This window comes from Aotus nancymaae, unplaced genomic scaffold (genome assembly GCF_030222135.1).
Source record: "Aotus nancymaae isolate 86718 unplaced genomic scaffold, 86718_ANA_hifiasm-v0.15.2.pri h1tg000067l, whole genome shotgun sequence".
In the NCBI taxonomy this organism is placed as follows: domain Eukaryota; kingdom Metazoa; phylum Chordata; class Mammalia; order Primates; family Aotidae; genus Aotus; species Aotus nancymaae.
In genome coordinates this window covers 31,808,551-31,824,534 of record NW_026988482.1, presented here as the reverse complement: position 1 = coordinate 31,824,534, position 15,984 = coordinate 31,808,551, and the positions used below count along the sequence as shown (strand labels likewise).

Below are 15,984 nucleotides of genomic sequence, written 5' to 3'. Positions count from 1 at the left end.
TATTCAGGGACCACCTGTCCCAGCAGAACTGAGTCCCCATCACAGCAGCAACTTCAGTATTCCTGATACTAACTTTTCCTCTTTCTTGGTCTCCTTTTCCCTTTCCTCTTTTCCTGGGGTTACCTCTCACACCCACCATCACCCTCGTCTTTCTCTCAAGGTCCATTTTTGGAGGAACCCAGTCTAAATAAAGTCCAAAGACAGAAACAAATCCGATCATACTGTTTTCCAAAACCTTAAGGATGGTTCCTGCCTTAAGAAAACCCACTATTTAAAGATATGTAGAGAATATATGTAAATCAGGTAATTGTTCTTATTGATAAATGTTCTTCCCCTATGAAATGTTTTACCACAGCATTCATCCAGCATATTTAAAATACGCTTTGATTTACTTAAAACATTTCAAAAACATATTTATTCAGTAAAGCATAGTATATTTGCATTCTAATATTAAAGAATAATGTCTACTGCATTATATGAAAATAGCTCAATGGATTTTCACTGGATTTGGAGCTATGTTTGAGATGTTCCAAATTAAAATACATGCTGTGTATCATACTTGAAATTTACTTGAGGGGACCTTGAATAGTTGGGCAATCATCCTCTGGAGCGCTGACACAGATTTTGTGAGAAGCCCAGTGGCACACATATCACATACATGAGGATGCCACAAAGCAGATCAAATAAACAATGGTTTCAAAAATGATCTTCAAATGGAAAGTCACAAAGTCAGGAATGACATACTGGGATTTATTCATGTCATAATGGTTAATCATTCCCCTGCACTTACAGCCTCAAGCGTATGCAAACAAGTTTATAGAATAACATTTAAGTATTGAAGTTGTAAATATGAGTAATACCAAAGTATTATTAATTAATACCTTGGTAAAATGATAACATTTTTGCATTTTAACAAGGCTTAACATTACTGTGGTTTGTCCAGCTTTGGATATTTGAATTAAATCATAAGATGAATACTATTTATAGTAAGTATTATTTTAGATAGGATTTTTTAAAAACAGAAGTTTGTAGCAATACCTGATCACAGAATCTGGTAATGAGAAAGATCATTTATCTTTTCCTCTGATTTTACTGATGGAACTCTAACCAGAATTTTTTGTTAATGTTGTATACTTTTAAAGGCCTGGGAGAAGTTGCTGTTTGGAGTTTGTTTTTTTCACGCCCTTGTGCAAGAAAGAAAGAAATTTGGTCCTCTTGGTTGGAATATTCCGTATGGATTTAATGAATCAGATTTGCGCATCAGTGTCCGACAACTGCAGGTAAAATTAACGAGAAATTAACATTCATGAAGGATCACTATTTATCAGGCCCTAGGCAAGTCTTTTGCTTGGAATAACTGATTCACTTCTCCCAACACTAACAGGTGGGTAGATAGCACTAACTATGGCTTATGAAACACTGTCTCCATCTGGATTCTTTCTGCTGCAAGTAATGGGAAATCTGATTCAAACTGGCTTAAACCACAATGAAACTCATTATCCCACGTAATAAAGAGGTGCAGAGGAAGGACAAGCTCTAGGGTTGGTTGATTCAGCAACATCATAATGTTGTCATCAAGGACCCTGGTTCTTTGTCTTTTTGCAGTGCCATTGTCAGTGTTGGCTTTATATATGTCCTCACTATCCTCTCCTTTCCTCCACTTGGTCAATTCTACAATTTAGCTCTATTAATCAACAGAAACAACTTGTCTAAGCAGAAAAATAATTCATTGAAAGGGTACTGGATAGCTCAGGGTATCACCAAGACAGACGGAGAACCAGGCTCAGAGAAGAGGCATCCAGAGTCAAATCCAAAATCATTCTGTGTCTGGTAAGGCGGCATCTCTGCCCTTGATGAATATTAGACCCCAGAGCTTGCATGGATGCCACACAGACTCTAGTCTACTGCAGGCCTCTGCTGCCATGTCCACTTCAAAGAGATTCCTTGCTGTTACTGATTTTTCTTTTTTGAGATGGGGTCTCACTCTGTTGCCCAGGCTAGAGTGAAGTGTTGCAGTCATAGCTCACTACAGCCTTGAACTCCTGGGCTCAAGCGATGCTCTTCCCTCAGCCTCTGGAGTAGCTGGGACAACAGGCACATGCCACCATGCCCAGATAAGTTTGTTTTGGAGACAGTCTCACTCTGTCACCCAGGCTGGAGTGCAGTCGCATGATCTCAGCTTACTGCAACCTGCACCTCTCAGTTCAAGTGATTCTTGTGCCTCAGCCTCCCAAGTAGCTGGGGTTACAAGTGTGTGCTAAATTTTTTTGTGTTTTTTAGTAGAAATAGGGTTTTGCCATGTTGTCCAGGCTTATCTCAAACTCCTAAGCTCAGGCAATCCACCCATCTCAGCCTCCCAAAGTGCTGAGATTACAGGCATGAGCCACTGTGCCTGGCCCCTTGTAAGTTTTTTGTTTGTTTGTTTGTTTTATTTTGTAGAGACAGAGTCTTGCTACATTGCCCAGGCTGGTCTCAAACTCCTGGTCTCAAGCGATCCTCCCACCTCGGCCTCCCAAAGTGCTGGATTACAGGCATGAGCCATCATAGCTGGCCTGTTCTTGCTCCTTTGTACCCTAATCCCCTACTTAATTTAAAGTGGATGCATCTGAGTAGCCAAGCCCAGGTCACAGGTATAGGCTTTAGCTGTAAGGGAGCTTGGGAAAGTGAATAGCTGGCCTTTCACCAATTACAGAATATTAATATTTTTCTGCTCTTTTGCTGTTCTGAGGGGCCCTTTTGGAATAGGGCCTAATGAAGGGAAAAGAGAAACATTGACAAAGTCTGATTAGGTGCTAGTATATTTCAGTCAGGTAGGTTTTTGTAAGGCTATAAGCATTTAATCATATTTATACCAAACTTTAAAAATGGTTAACACATAGTTTGTATAGAAGTGATTGCTATTTTATCAACCCTTTTAAAAATATCAGGACAGAACCCTTAACTGGAATAAATATGTCCATTTGAAAATCCTTGTAACAGTTGTTGAGATTGGTGCTCATGGAATTGTAACTGCATGATGAAATGATACTGACTTTAAACATTGGTTTTTGAGACCAATTTAGTTGGTATAGCGTGAGCTTGGAGAACATTTTGCCAAAACCATCTTACTGCATATAATCAGTCAACTGAGAATTCATCTTCTGGCCAAGCCCCAGGGTCCAGCCTCCAGCCTCTGATGTCATCAACCTTTCTAGCCCCAACAATGAAAACTGCCAGCATTGGCTGGATCCATCTTTCATTTCTTCAGAGTTTGAAAAGATGATTGAGGATTAATCCTTAAGCCATCTTCACCTGCTTATACCCACAGGCTGCTTCTCTCCAGAAGGCAAATCAGAAAACTGACGGCTAAGTGGATAGACGGCCAGAGAATGAGTTGTTGGTCTCTACTTCTTGCAGATGCCACAAATTTAACATTAAATTCTCATGAAGTCTCTACCTTTAGTTTTGGGGAGGGAAGGGACCTAGTTGAACACATCCCTCCCTTCCCCTAAAGAGGAGACAAGGAGAAGTTTTCCTCTTCTTGCAAATAATTCATTTCCCAAAATAATGACCTTCCCTCTTTCTCAGTCCCCACTTCTTATCTCTTGATGCTTCTCTTCCTCCTCAAAACATGGGAGTCTTGATGGATTAAGCCTTCTTTCCACTTGGTTCTAAAGAATTTAGAAATATTTTTTCTCAACTGTACATAATATCTGCTATAATTCCTACACTGTTAGGTAAACTTCAGGGGCAAGAAAAGCTCTCAACCCACAACTTATACCATCCCAATACACATACTATCGAAAATTCCTGTATATTAGAAAAAGTGTGGGATCTGGAGCTGGAAGAAATAAATTCAGGCCTTCATATTACTTCACATTTTCCAGACTCTGTTTCCTCTCTGCAGAGTTATTGAGAGGTGAATAGTACAACATAAAAACTATGCAAATGGTAGTTTTTATTATGATTATTGCAACAGTAATAAGGAAACTAGAAATGATACATATTGTTTACCAGTGGAACTATCTCATAGTGTGTGATTTATGCTCTGGCACTAAAGTTTGAAATCGCTTTGTTTTTATCACATTGTGAAATGTGTCCTAAACCAGGCACCTGGTTCTCAGCCTTGGCACCATTGGCATTTCGGGCCAGATAGTTCTTTGCTGTGGGCAGTTTTCCTGTGTATTGTCTAGCAGCAGCCCAAGCCTCAACCCAGTAGATGCCAGTAATACTCATAACACCCCACCCCCCACCGCAGTTGTGACTGTCTATCTCCAGACATTGCCAAATGTACCCCGGGGGAAAAAATTAACCCCAGTTGATAGCCAGTGTGATAAAACAAGGTTTATCCAAATTCATACGAAAAATACTTGGTAATTTCCATGTCATCTTTTTTTAATTAAATGTTTCTCTCATTACAGAAGCAGTATGTCTTTATTTCAGAAAAAATTAGAGGTGCAGACAAGCACAGTAATTTAAGATAAAATATAATCGGCCAGGTGCAGTGGCTCACACGTATAATCCCAGCAAGGGAGGCCAAGGCAGGTGGATAACCTGAGGTCAGGAGTTTGAGACCAGCCTGGCTGACTGGCGAAACCCCATCTCTATTAAAAATACAAAAAATTAGCCAGATGTGGTGGCATTCTCCTGTAATCTCAGCTACTTGGGAGGCTGAGGCAGGAGAATTGCTTGAACCTGGGAGGCAGAGGTGGCAGTGAGCTAAGATCACGCCACTGTACTCCAACCTGAGCAACAGAGTGAGACTGTCTCAAAAAAAAAAACTAAGACAACTCATGATAACTCTTTCAATCCCCTTTCTAGATAGATAGATAGATAGATACTTAAGATGGAAATGAAGTGAAAGACTTAAGATTTTTCTTGTTTCATTTTTTCCTTCCCTTCAGTTATTTATCAATGAATATGATACAGTTCCATTTGAAGCTATATCTTACCTGACTGGTGAGTGTAATTATGGAGGAAGAGTGACAGATGATTGGGACAGACGTCTCCTATTAACCATGCTGGCTGACTTTTATAATCTGCACATAGTTGAAAACCCTCATTATAAGTTTTCTCCCAGTGGAAACTATTCTGCACCTCCTAAAGGCACTTATGAGGACTACATTGAATTCATTAAGGTAATGATGTCATTGAAAATAAGGTTAGATTAATGTGTGATTTTTCTAACAGCAAACAGTGAAATGTTACTCTCTAATGTATAGATTTGGACAAGTATTATGGTTTTAATCAACTTTAAGCTTTTTTCTAGTGATTACTGAAAATTAGAAAAGTTAGAGTATTCTGTTATTTGATGCTGGTTTTTAACCCTTTTTGGTCTACACATGTCTGTCATGAATTAATGTATTGTAGGAAAGAAAAAACGTTACCCTCTTATGTTCAGTGCCTGGGGCCCGCCAATCAAATTAACAAAAAATAAATTAGCAGGAGAAAAGGCAACCCGGTTTGTATTGTTGTTAACATTTTTATGTGCAGAAAAGGAGTGAAAAGTGAACAATGCAGTTGTACTTGGGCATTTGACATTTTAACAGAGGGTGATAAATTATAGAGACGTGACCAGATAAAGGAAAGGGGGTTTGGGCTCTAGGGGCAATACATTGTGGGAAAGTGATTAGGAAATATATGGGGGAAACTAGTGGAAGATAAGCGTTGTTTCGAGTGAGGTCTGTTCATATGGTCTCATCTCAGTGCCAGTTCTGTCTCCAGTGAGAAGGTTCATTCTCCTCATCCTGGTACAAGAATGAGGAATGTATGCCACAAGTTAAAAACGGAAATTGATGCCCTGCTTTTAGACAGATAAGGGGAGGTCAGAGACCTCTTTCTGTATCTGTTGATTCTCTCCAAAGTAGCATATTTTGGAGCATCGTGTCCTGATCGTTCCTTTCAGTATCCAGGGAAAATATGATGCATGTTTAATTTGTTTTCTGGTAGAAACTTCCATTTACTCAACACCCTGAGATATTTGGATTACATGAAAATGTTGACATCTCCAAGGATCTTCAACAAACAAAACTGCTCTTCGAGTCCTTGCTTCTCACCCAGGGAGGCTCCAAACAGACAGGAGCCTCAGGAAGTACTGACCAGATTCTGTTAGAAATTACCAAAGATATCCTCAACAAGGTAATGTTTAGCTTGAAATATGTTGCTAATAATATAAATAGAAATGATACTGAAATGACAATCTGAAAACGCCATGTACCAGAATTATGATCTTGAGCAAGAACTTTGCCTCTCTAAGCATTAGTCTCTAAATCTGTTAAATGGTAATAATAGTACCAATTTTTTTTTTTTTTTTGGCTGAGTTAGCTGAGGTTTTATTTTGGACAGTAAAAAAACAGTAATTGAATTGTTTTGCAGCCAGAGGCATGGGCAAGGGGGGTCCCCAGGCAGTAAACTCCCCCGCGGGTGGGCTGAGGGCTAGGGCTGAGCCTCAGGTGGGTCTCCGTTCCCTGGGCTCCCCTGCACAGTGGGCTCCCTCCTGAACCCTGGGGCAGCAGCAGGAGGGGCAGGCTGGGAGGGAATGCTGCAGCTGTTCACTTGGGCAGGACATCAAAGGACTCGGACACCAGCCTCCTATTGCGGATCTGATCTTCTTCACAACCACGGCCCTGGTGGAGCTGGTGCGGCTGAAGGAGCTGGAGCCTGCACCAGAGCCAAAGCTGGAGTCTAGGTTGTAGCTGAGGCCTGGGCTTGTGAGCCCCCCATAGGCTGAGCTGAGACCACCTGCATAGCCGCTGGTAGTCTTCGTATGGATACTCATGTTCTGCATCCCAAACTCCAGCCGGCTCTCCTCGCCCTCCAGCAGCTTCCTGTAGGTGGCGATCTCAATGTCCAGGGCTCGCTTGACATTCACTAGCTCCTGGTACTCATGCAGCTGCCATGCCATGTCCTGCTTGGCCTGCTGCAGGGCAGCTTCCAGCTTGGACAGCTTGGCATTGGCATCCTTAACGGCCAGCTCCCCACGCTGCTTGGCATCTGCGATGCCAGCCCCCAGGGAAGCCCTCTGGCCTTTGAGGCCCTCAATCTGAGCCTGGAGCCGGCTGATGTTCCGGTTCATCTCAGAGATCTCAGTCTTTGTACGCCACAGATCATCTCCGTGCTTCCCAGCCGGCATCTGCAGCTCCTCATACTTAATCTGGTATATGCTCTCAGCCTCAGCCCGGCTACAGTTGGCGATCTCCTCATACTGTGCCTTGACCTCAGCGATGATGCTGTCCATGTCCAGGGAGCAGCTGTTGTCCATGGACAGCACCACAGATGTGTCTGAAATTGGGGACTGCAGCTCCTGGATCTCCTCTTCATACAGCTTCCTGAGGAAGTGGATCTCGTCAGTCAGCCCTTCCAGGCGAGACTCCAGCTCCACCTTGTTCATGTCCGCTTCATCCACATCCTTCTTGATGAGGACAAATTTATTCTCCATCTCTGTATGCTTATTGATCTCATCCTCATACTTGAAGTCCTCCACCAGCCCCTGCATGTTATCCAGCTCCACCTCCAGCTTCAGCTTCTCCTGGCCCAGAGTCTCCAGCTGCCACCTAAGGTTGTTGATGTAGCTCTGGAACGTGTTGTCCATGTTGCTCTCAGCCTTCTTATGCAGCTGCAGGAGGCTCCACTTGGTCTCCAGCATCTTGTTCTGCTGCTCCAGGAACCGCACCTTGTCAATGAAGGAGGCAAACTTGTTGTTGAGGGTCTTGATCTGTTCCTTCTCCTGGATGCGCACGGCCTCTATGTTGGGGTCTACCTCCAGGTTAAGGGGGCTCAGCAGGCTCTGGTTGACCATGACGGCAGAGATGCCTCCTATGCCGCTGGCCCCACCATAGCCTCCACCCAGGCCACCCCAGGAAGCTGCTGCTGCCCACTTGGAAGAAGAGCTCAAGGAGCTGATGTGGGCACTGGGCCCACTCATGTAGGAGTGGCTGCTGAAGGCCCGGGGGCCAGAGGTGAACACTTTCTAGGACTTCTGGGTCACCCTGATGGACAGGGTGGAGGCAGGAGTGGAAGCAGGCAGGCTGAACCGGGGGAGATTCCAGAAAGAGTGGAGAAGATGCTGCTTCAATAGTACCAGTTTTTTAAGGTTTTTTGAGAACATTAAAGAGATCATGAATTTAAAGTAGTTTGTAAAATGCCTGGCATATAGTGAGTTCTTAGTAACTGTGGTTGTGGATAAGCTAATGTACATACATAGGACTTACATACATTAATGTACATATCCACGTTAGTTCATGTAGATGAGCTGATGTACATATACACCCTAGTGTTAGCCATTATTATATCATAGCTGAATGAAGCTAATTATCCATTCTGAGAGTAATTTGTGATCTTCAAAATCTGTCCTTTTAGCTCCCTATTGATTTCGACATTGAAACAGCACTACAGAAGTATCCTGTGAGATATGAAGAGAGCATGAATACTGTGTTAGTACAAGAAATGGAAAGATTTAACAAGTAAGGATATATCATGTGATTCAGAAGGCAACCATCCAAAGTTGATAAAAACACACAATGATATTGACCCAAGAAGACTATTAAATCCTGTCATTTCATTGGAATTTTCCCCCTTTTAAAAAGTTCCAGGCCAGGTGCGGTGGCTCACACCTGTAATCTCAACACTCTGGGAGGCCGAGGTGGGCAGATCACAAGGTCAGGAGTTCAAGACCAGCCTGGCCAATATGGTGAAACCCCGTCTCTACTAAAAATACAAAAATTAGCTGGGCATGGTGGCAGGCGCCTGTAATCCCAGGTACTCAAGAGGCTGAGGTGGAAGAATTGCTTCAACCCAGCAGGCGGAGATTGCAGTGAGCTGAGATTATGCCACTGCACTCTAGCCTGGACAACAGAACAAGACTCAATCTCAAAAAAAAAAAAAAAAAAAAGAAAAGTTCCGGTCAGGCACAGTGACTCATACTGTAATCCCAACGCTTTGGGAGGCCGAGGCAGGAGGATTGCTTGAGCCTGGGAGATGAAGGCTGTAGTGAGCAGAGATTGTGTCACTGCACTCCAGCCTGAGTGACAAAATGAGACCCTATTGAAAAAAGTACCAACTTTGGATGGTTGCCTTCTGAATCTGTCTCAGAAGAGAGAATATCTTTTAAAATGTAAAAACGATGATGAAAAAGAGATCTGTTCTTACTGGTTAAAAATATTCATTAATCACAATTTCTTATCCATTTGTTAACTATTCTTAGGAATTGGAGACAGAATAAATATCAGCTAGACCTATGTGTAGTCACATCTTTTGTCATTTTTCTGCTACCTGACACACATACCCCTCCTTTTCCTTACTGAGTCCGATTTAACCAATCTGAGTTGATTAGGTACCCCAGGATAACTAACAAATGATGTGTTTTAAATTTGTTACTGAATTTTCTGTAATTTAATATTGGCTTAAGGAATGGAGAATTGTTTAGGTTATGAATTTTTTTTCTTATTATCCAGTAATGGCTATAAGCAAAGGTTATGGATTTTCTGTAGTACTTTGAAATTTATTTTAGTGTCCAGGCTGGTTGACATATTAAAATAAAATATATTAAAACACCTGATGCCTTAGTTAATTCAGCATTTCTTATACAAAGGTTATATTTATGTATATATAATAGCACACTGTCTCTCAGCTGCTCAGGCTTCTAGCCTAAAAACTCACTACAGGAGGCAGAGGTTGCAGTGAGCCAAGATCTCACCACTGCACTCCAGCCTGAGCGACACTTTATCGCAAAGAAAAAAGCTCTCACTACAAGTATATTTACGGTGTTCTTAGCAATTTGGGCCTAAGTGGAAGTAAAGTATTTGCAAGTGTATAAACGAATATGCAGTTTATGTTTTAATGCAGTGTTTCCTTAGTTTCAGCCATTGTACATCATTATAGCTTTTTCATATTTGCATGCCACTTGAAACACTATTTACCTAATATTTCTCCTTAAATCATTCTCTGCTTAAATTAGCCAGGTCCTAAGCAAAAATAGCCAGAAAGCAAAAATTTTGATATGGTAGTCGTATTACTTTCTATATTTTAAATTATATATGTAATGATTAAAATGAAAAATGTTCATACATGTATCACTTAACGTTACCTCACGTACCACCACATGGGAGGTGACACATTTTAGGAAGCAATCTCATAAAGCTGGGAATGAAATTCCTGCTGTTCTCCTGGAAAGACTGTATGTTGATACCATCATATATATGTTGATGACATAATTTCTTTTATTGCAGTTTAATTATAACTATACATAACACTCTACAAGACCTTGAAAAAGCTATTAAGGGTGTGGTTGTGATGGATTCTGCATTAGAGGCGCTCTCCGGCAGCTTGCTTATTGGAAAGGTTCCAGAAATATGGGCCAAACGATCATACCCAAGTCTTAAGCCCCTAGGAAGTTACATCACAGATTTCCTAGCCCGGTTGAACTTTTTACAGGTAAACGTGTAAGAGAGAGAGTGTGTGTGTGTATGTGTGTGTGTGTGTGATACATATATAAAATTTTATTTTTTTGGTTAATTGGGGAGATATTAGTTATTGGCTGTGGTCACTTGAATGTCTGAGTTGAATGAAATGTGATTAGTAGTTTCATGGTAATCTGATGAAAATTTTAGAATATGGAAAAATATACACATTTCAAAGTACTGAGTAAGACCACAGTTTAAAGTTGTCTTGTGATTTTAATACTGATAGTAAGTCAAAAAATCTGGAGGCTTGGATTTTTTTTTGTCTTTTTTGTTTTTGAGAGACAGGGTCTTGCTCTGACATCCAGGCTGGAGTGCAGTGGTGTGATTGTATCTCACTGTAATCTCAAATTCCTGGGATCCTCTTGAATAGCTGGGACTACAGGCATGTACCACCACACTGGGCTAATTTTATTTTTTGTAGAGATGGAGTCTCGCCAAGTACCCCAGGCTGGTCCCTTGCTCCTGACCTCAAGCAATCCTCCCACCTTGGCCTCCCAAAACACTGGGATTACAGGCCAGAGGTTTGAGTTTATCAATAATTGGCCATTGTCTTTAAATCAGTGCCTCTTATCTCAGAAAACCGGGCAAAAGATGAGTATTTTGAATACCCTCTACCCTTCCCCCAGCATAAACATCAGACAGAACACTGCTTTTCCTTCTCAGCTCCACTGCCTGTCCCCATTCTATGGTTGATGTTTATGCAGGAGTATGAGATGGGGAGAATCCCCCCAGTTTTTTTACATTCACAGAGATAATATGATCTTTCAGTGTTCACTTGCCTTTTTGTTGTGCAGAAGCTTTGTTTCATTGTATAAGCTAATCATAAAATCGCCAGTGCTTGTAAGAATGTAGAGCAGAATTTCTCCTACCCTTTAAACTTTTTGCCAATCTGATAGATCAGCCATATCTTGCTGGCATGTACTAAGCACTTAGTAATTGGTAGCTAATTAAGAGATAGTACAAGTAGCTGACCACAGACACTCTTGGATAAAGGAAGCCATGGGCGAGCAAGTTTTCTAAATGATTGCCTTGTGGGTCTTTTTTTTATATATATATACTCTAAGTTCTGGGGTATGTGTGCAGAACACGCAGGTTTGTTATGTAAGTATACACGTGCCATGGTGGTTTGCTCCGTCCATCCTGCTGTCATCTACATTAGGTATTTCTCCTAATGTTAGTTCTCCCCCAGTGCTATCCCTATAAAGCTACCATTGACTTTCTTCACAGAATTGGAGAAAACCACCTCAAACTTCATATGGAGCCTTGTGGGTCTTTACAGCCTTTGTGTGCTTGGTGCTCATTCTGCCTGGTTTTGCCCTTATCAGACTTCATCTCTTCTCTGCATCTTCTTGACCTGATAGTTTGTGCTGTTGCAACACCTCCAGCAGCAGTTTGTTCTCTTCCCCTAGGGAGCAAAGCTGGCTCTTCCCATAGTGTACTGCCTGCTCAGAGGCAAAATTCATCTGTTTATTTCATAAATACGACTTGAGACCCCATTTTATTCAAAGCATCTTGTTGCATGTTCTGTGATAAAAAGATAATTACAACACAAGTCCTGCCTTCAAGCTGCCAGTAGCTTACAGGGAGACAAGTCATGTATCTAAAGAAAATCAGTACACTATATATAGTAAGAGATATTCTATAAAAGACCAACATGTAAAATGCTCTGGGTTTTCAAAAAAGGGAGATAATTCTTATGGCACAAGAAAGCAGAGATTGTTTCATGGATGAGATAGCATTTAAGCTGGATTTAAAGAATGAATGGTTTTGATACTGCAAAGAAAGGAAAAAGAATTAGCTATGTAGCTTATGGGATAAAAGGCACTGTATCACTTTGGGTTGATTCCATTATAAGCAACAAAAATTCAGACATAAGCAAAAATAAAGTTCCCTCATGTAACTGAAAAGTCTAGGAGCTTAAGTGGCTTCAGTTAACATTTGACCAGGGTGCAAATATGGATATCTTGTCCTGGCTTCCTGTACTTCATCTGTTGTCTCCATTCCCTTCCGGTAAACTCCATTCCCTGTTGAGTTCTCATCTGATGGTAGCAAAATAGCAACAGCAACTCTGGCCTCACATCCACACATCTTCAAGGAGCTGAGAGTGAGTCTTTTCCCCAAAAGTCCCAGCAAGAGTTTCTGCATCTCCGGCTTTGATTGAGTCACATGTCCATTTCTCAGTCAGTCACTATGGTTGAAGTATGACTGGCCAGGCGAGAATCACCAGCCTACCCTGGGAAACTAGGTGGAGTTCTACCATCAGATGTGCCTGGACTGAGAAGGGTAGTATCGCTTTAAGATAGGCAGGAAAATAAGTGTCTACTCGGCACAAAGAGAACAGCAAATAGTCCAGTCTTTTTAGTCCAGTCCAGATTAGAATGCAAGATTTCTTGAAAGGAAGTAAAAGAGATATAATAGAACTGAAAATACAACTTGGGGCCAGATTGTGAAGTATCTATGTTTTTGCTTTGCTTGTAATTTTGAGATGGAGTCTCGCTCTGTCACCTAGGCTGGAGTGCAGTGGCGTGATCTCAGCTTACTGCAACCTCCGTCTCACAGGTTCACGCGATTCTCCTGCCTCAGCCTCCCGAGAGGCTGGGTCAGGCACGTGCCACCATATCCAGCTAATTTTTTGTATTTTTAATAGAGACAGGGTTTCACCGTGTTAGCCAGATGGTCTCGATCTCCTGACCTTGTCATCCGCCCACCTCAGCCTCCCAAAGGTGCTGGGATTACAAGTGTGAGCTACTGTGCCTGGCCTGGTTTGTTTTATGTGAAATATCTTGAATAGGAGACCAAGAGATTTAAGCTGTAATTTTGTGGGTCACTGAACAATTTGGTAGGTCACTGAGAATTATGCAAGATGCTACATCTGATTGAAACTGTGCACAGTGAGTTATATTCTGGGAGCATTCTTCTGGATGTATTGAGCAGAAAGGGACGAAGCAAGAAGACAACACACACTAGTACAGAAAGAAAACCATGAATAGATGAACCGGAGTGAGGGCAGTGGACACAGAGACAAGGGGTTTAAGAGGGTTAAGAAACTGGGGGTCAGGCACAGTGGCTCACACCTGTAATCCCAGCACTTTGGGAGGCCGAGGTGGGCAGATCACTTGAAGTCAGTAGTTCAGAACAGCATGGCCAACATGCTGAAACCCTGTGTCTACTTAAAATACAAAAATTAGCCAGGAATGGTGGTATATGCCTGTAATCCCAGCTACTCAGAAGGCTGAGGCAGGAGAATTGCTAAAACACGGGAGGCAGAGGTTGTAATGAGCTAAGATGGCGTCACTGCACTATAGCCTGGGTAACAGTGTTAGATTCCATCTCAAAAAAAAAAAAAAAAAAAAAAAATATATATATATATATATATATATATATATATATATGGTTAAGGAATTGGAATCAACAAATGAGGCCTATAATTAGACAATGTCTAAGATGTCTAACGATGGTTGCTTTTGAGTGGGATGATATAATGAAGCATCAAATTTACGTTTGGCTTTTGAAGAAGATTTGACTCTTTCAAACTATGTTTCATCAGGTTAATGCTCAAACTGTTTTGAGTTTTCCAAGAAGAGTAACTAGAAAAGGAAAGAGGTGGGAGGGCCAATATAGGCTGTGTGTTTGACGTCAGGGAAGAGGGCCTGGTGATGGAAAGTGTGGGCAACATACGCAAAAACCAGAATCAGAAATTGTACATCAGGTGGCACTTGTATAAGTTTAAAAACTGACATAATGTGTTTTATTTTCCCTTTACAGGACTGGTATAATTCAGGAAAACCTTGTGTGTTTTGGCTGTCAGGTTTCTTTTTCACCCAGGCCTTTTTAACTGGAGCTATGCAGAATTATGCCAGAAAATATACTACCCCTATTGATTTGCTAGGATATGAATTTGAGGTACAGTAATTCCTTAAAGTCAACAGTATATCATTACATTAAATCATGTATTTAAGCCGAGTTTATATATTATAACCCATTATAAGCAATTTTACTTTTCTTCTTTGTGTCATATGAAGAATATCTATCTTGGTATCCCTAAGATAGAACTTTTATATATTACAATATTTGATTTAAATAATGCAAAGCTGTTCTTCTTTAGCAAAAATTATTATGAGGTACAGTCAAATTTGATAAACTACTTCAAAAAGAACCCATGGTCAGTAAAACAATAATATACTTTTTTACAAATTATGTCTGAAAAAATGTATCATTTATAAGCTATTATATAATAGAGTTTCCCTGAGTATGTTCTGAATATTTAGCTAATATGTTCTTTATGAGATCAAGTTGTCTGAGAGGATCATTGCCACTGTGTCCCTCTCCCTTCAGGTTATCCCATCTGACACATCTGACACATCACCAGAAGATGGTGTTTATATCCATGGACTGTATCTTGATGGTGCACGCTGGGACCGAGAAAGGTCAGTGGTTTCACCTGCAAGGACCTCTTCATTTGTAGCTGAATCATAGATAAGCAATCTGCTGCTTTAAAAAAAAAAAAAAAAGTCCTCTTCTAAGGCAAGTAATAAATAATATCAGAATTCTCACATAAATCATAAGTCAAGCTGGGGCAACTGATGAGTTGTTATTTTTAGGTCCTGAATAATTTCTAGTCAGCATTTCAGTAGTCTTATTAGTAGAAAAGTTAGCTGGAATTATGTTCCTGCTCATTCTGCTTTATAGCAGTTGCCTTCTGTTTTGTAATGTGTAGGGCCACCTCACTTTTAAACGGTTTACAGTTAGTTATAATGAAGTTCTCCTTTCTGTTAGTGAATGGGAAACCTTTTCTTGCCTTTTGATGGAATAATAAATAAATATTTACAGTAAATAATGAATTTCCAGCTTCACTCAGGAAATTATGTCATACTATTACTGTTTAAAATAAATGGGGATGTGTATACCTATGTAACAATCTTGCACAATCAGCACATTTACCCCAGAACTTAAAAGTATAATTTAAAAAAAAGAAGAAAAAAATAAATAAAATATATGGGGTAGGAGGAGAGAAGGAGAGAAAGTTTCCCTTGGAGCACTGGCCTTAACAATCCATTTATAGGCATAATCCTCTATCTCCAGGGTCAGAGTTAGATGTTGCTCCCAAGGGAGCATTAAAGACTGAGTAGGAAAAATTGTGTAAGAGGGGCAATAAGATAGTTCTGCAGAGCTAATTCTAAGACAGTTATGAGGAGAGTCAACTGCACGTAAGTTCATTTCATTATTTCAGTCTCTGCTGTTTTTCTTAACTTACTTTGCCTCGTGTATATATTCATTTTTTCTTCCTTTTCTTTCCACCTTCATTCCTTCCAACTAATAAACAATGCAGCATAGTGAAAAGGAACCAGATTTTCTAGATAGGCACATCTGTTTGAATCCTGATGCTGGCACTTAGGAGCTGTGTAACTGAGAAGAATGCTCAGTGTCTCCAAGCCTCCAATTTGTATCTGTGAAATAAGAATAGGAATGGGGACAGGGTCATTGTCAAGGTCAAAAGTGATAGCATCTGCCTCATGGATGGTCATTAAAAATTGGCTGACATTGA

The 15,984-nt window shown here is 40.8% G+C and overlaps 1 protein-coding gene and 1 pseudogene across 1 annotated transcript in view; one reads left to right on the top strand and one right to left on the bottom strand.

Annotated features, from left to right (window-relative positions):
* Window positions 1-15,984, top strand: part of DNAH12 (dynein axonemal heavy chain 12) — a 243,749-nt gene that overhangs the window by 225,246 nt on the left and 2,519 nt on the right. The window contains exons 66-72 of the mRNA XM_064367223.1: window positions 1,143-1,280; window positions 4,884-5,117; window positions 5,929-6,117; window positions 8,338-8,441; window positions 10,206-10,410; window positions 14,205-14,342; window positions 14,775-14,866. Coding sequence (XP_064223293.1) covers window positions 1,143-1,280; window positions 4,884-5,117; window positions 5,929-6,117; window positions 8,338-8,441; window positions 10,206-10,410; window positions 14,205-14,342; window positions 14,775-14,866 — 1,100 coding nt within the window. The remainder of the gene's footprint in view (window positions 1-1,142; window positions 1,281-4,883; window positions 5,118-5,928; window positions 6,118-8,337; window positions 8,442-10,205; window positions 10,411-14,204; window positions 14,343-14,774; window positions 14,867-15,984) is intronic.
* On the bottom strand, window positions 6,531-15,850 carry LOC105722944 (keratin, type II cytoskeletal 8-like; annotated as a pseudogene).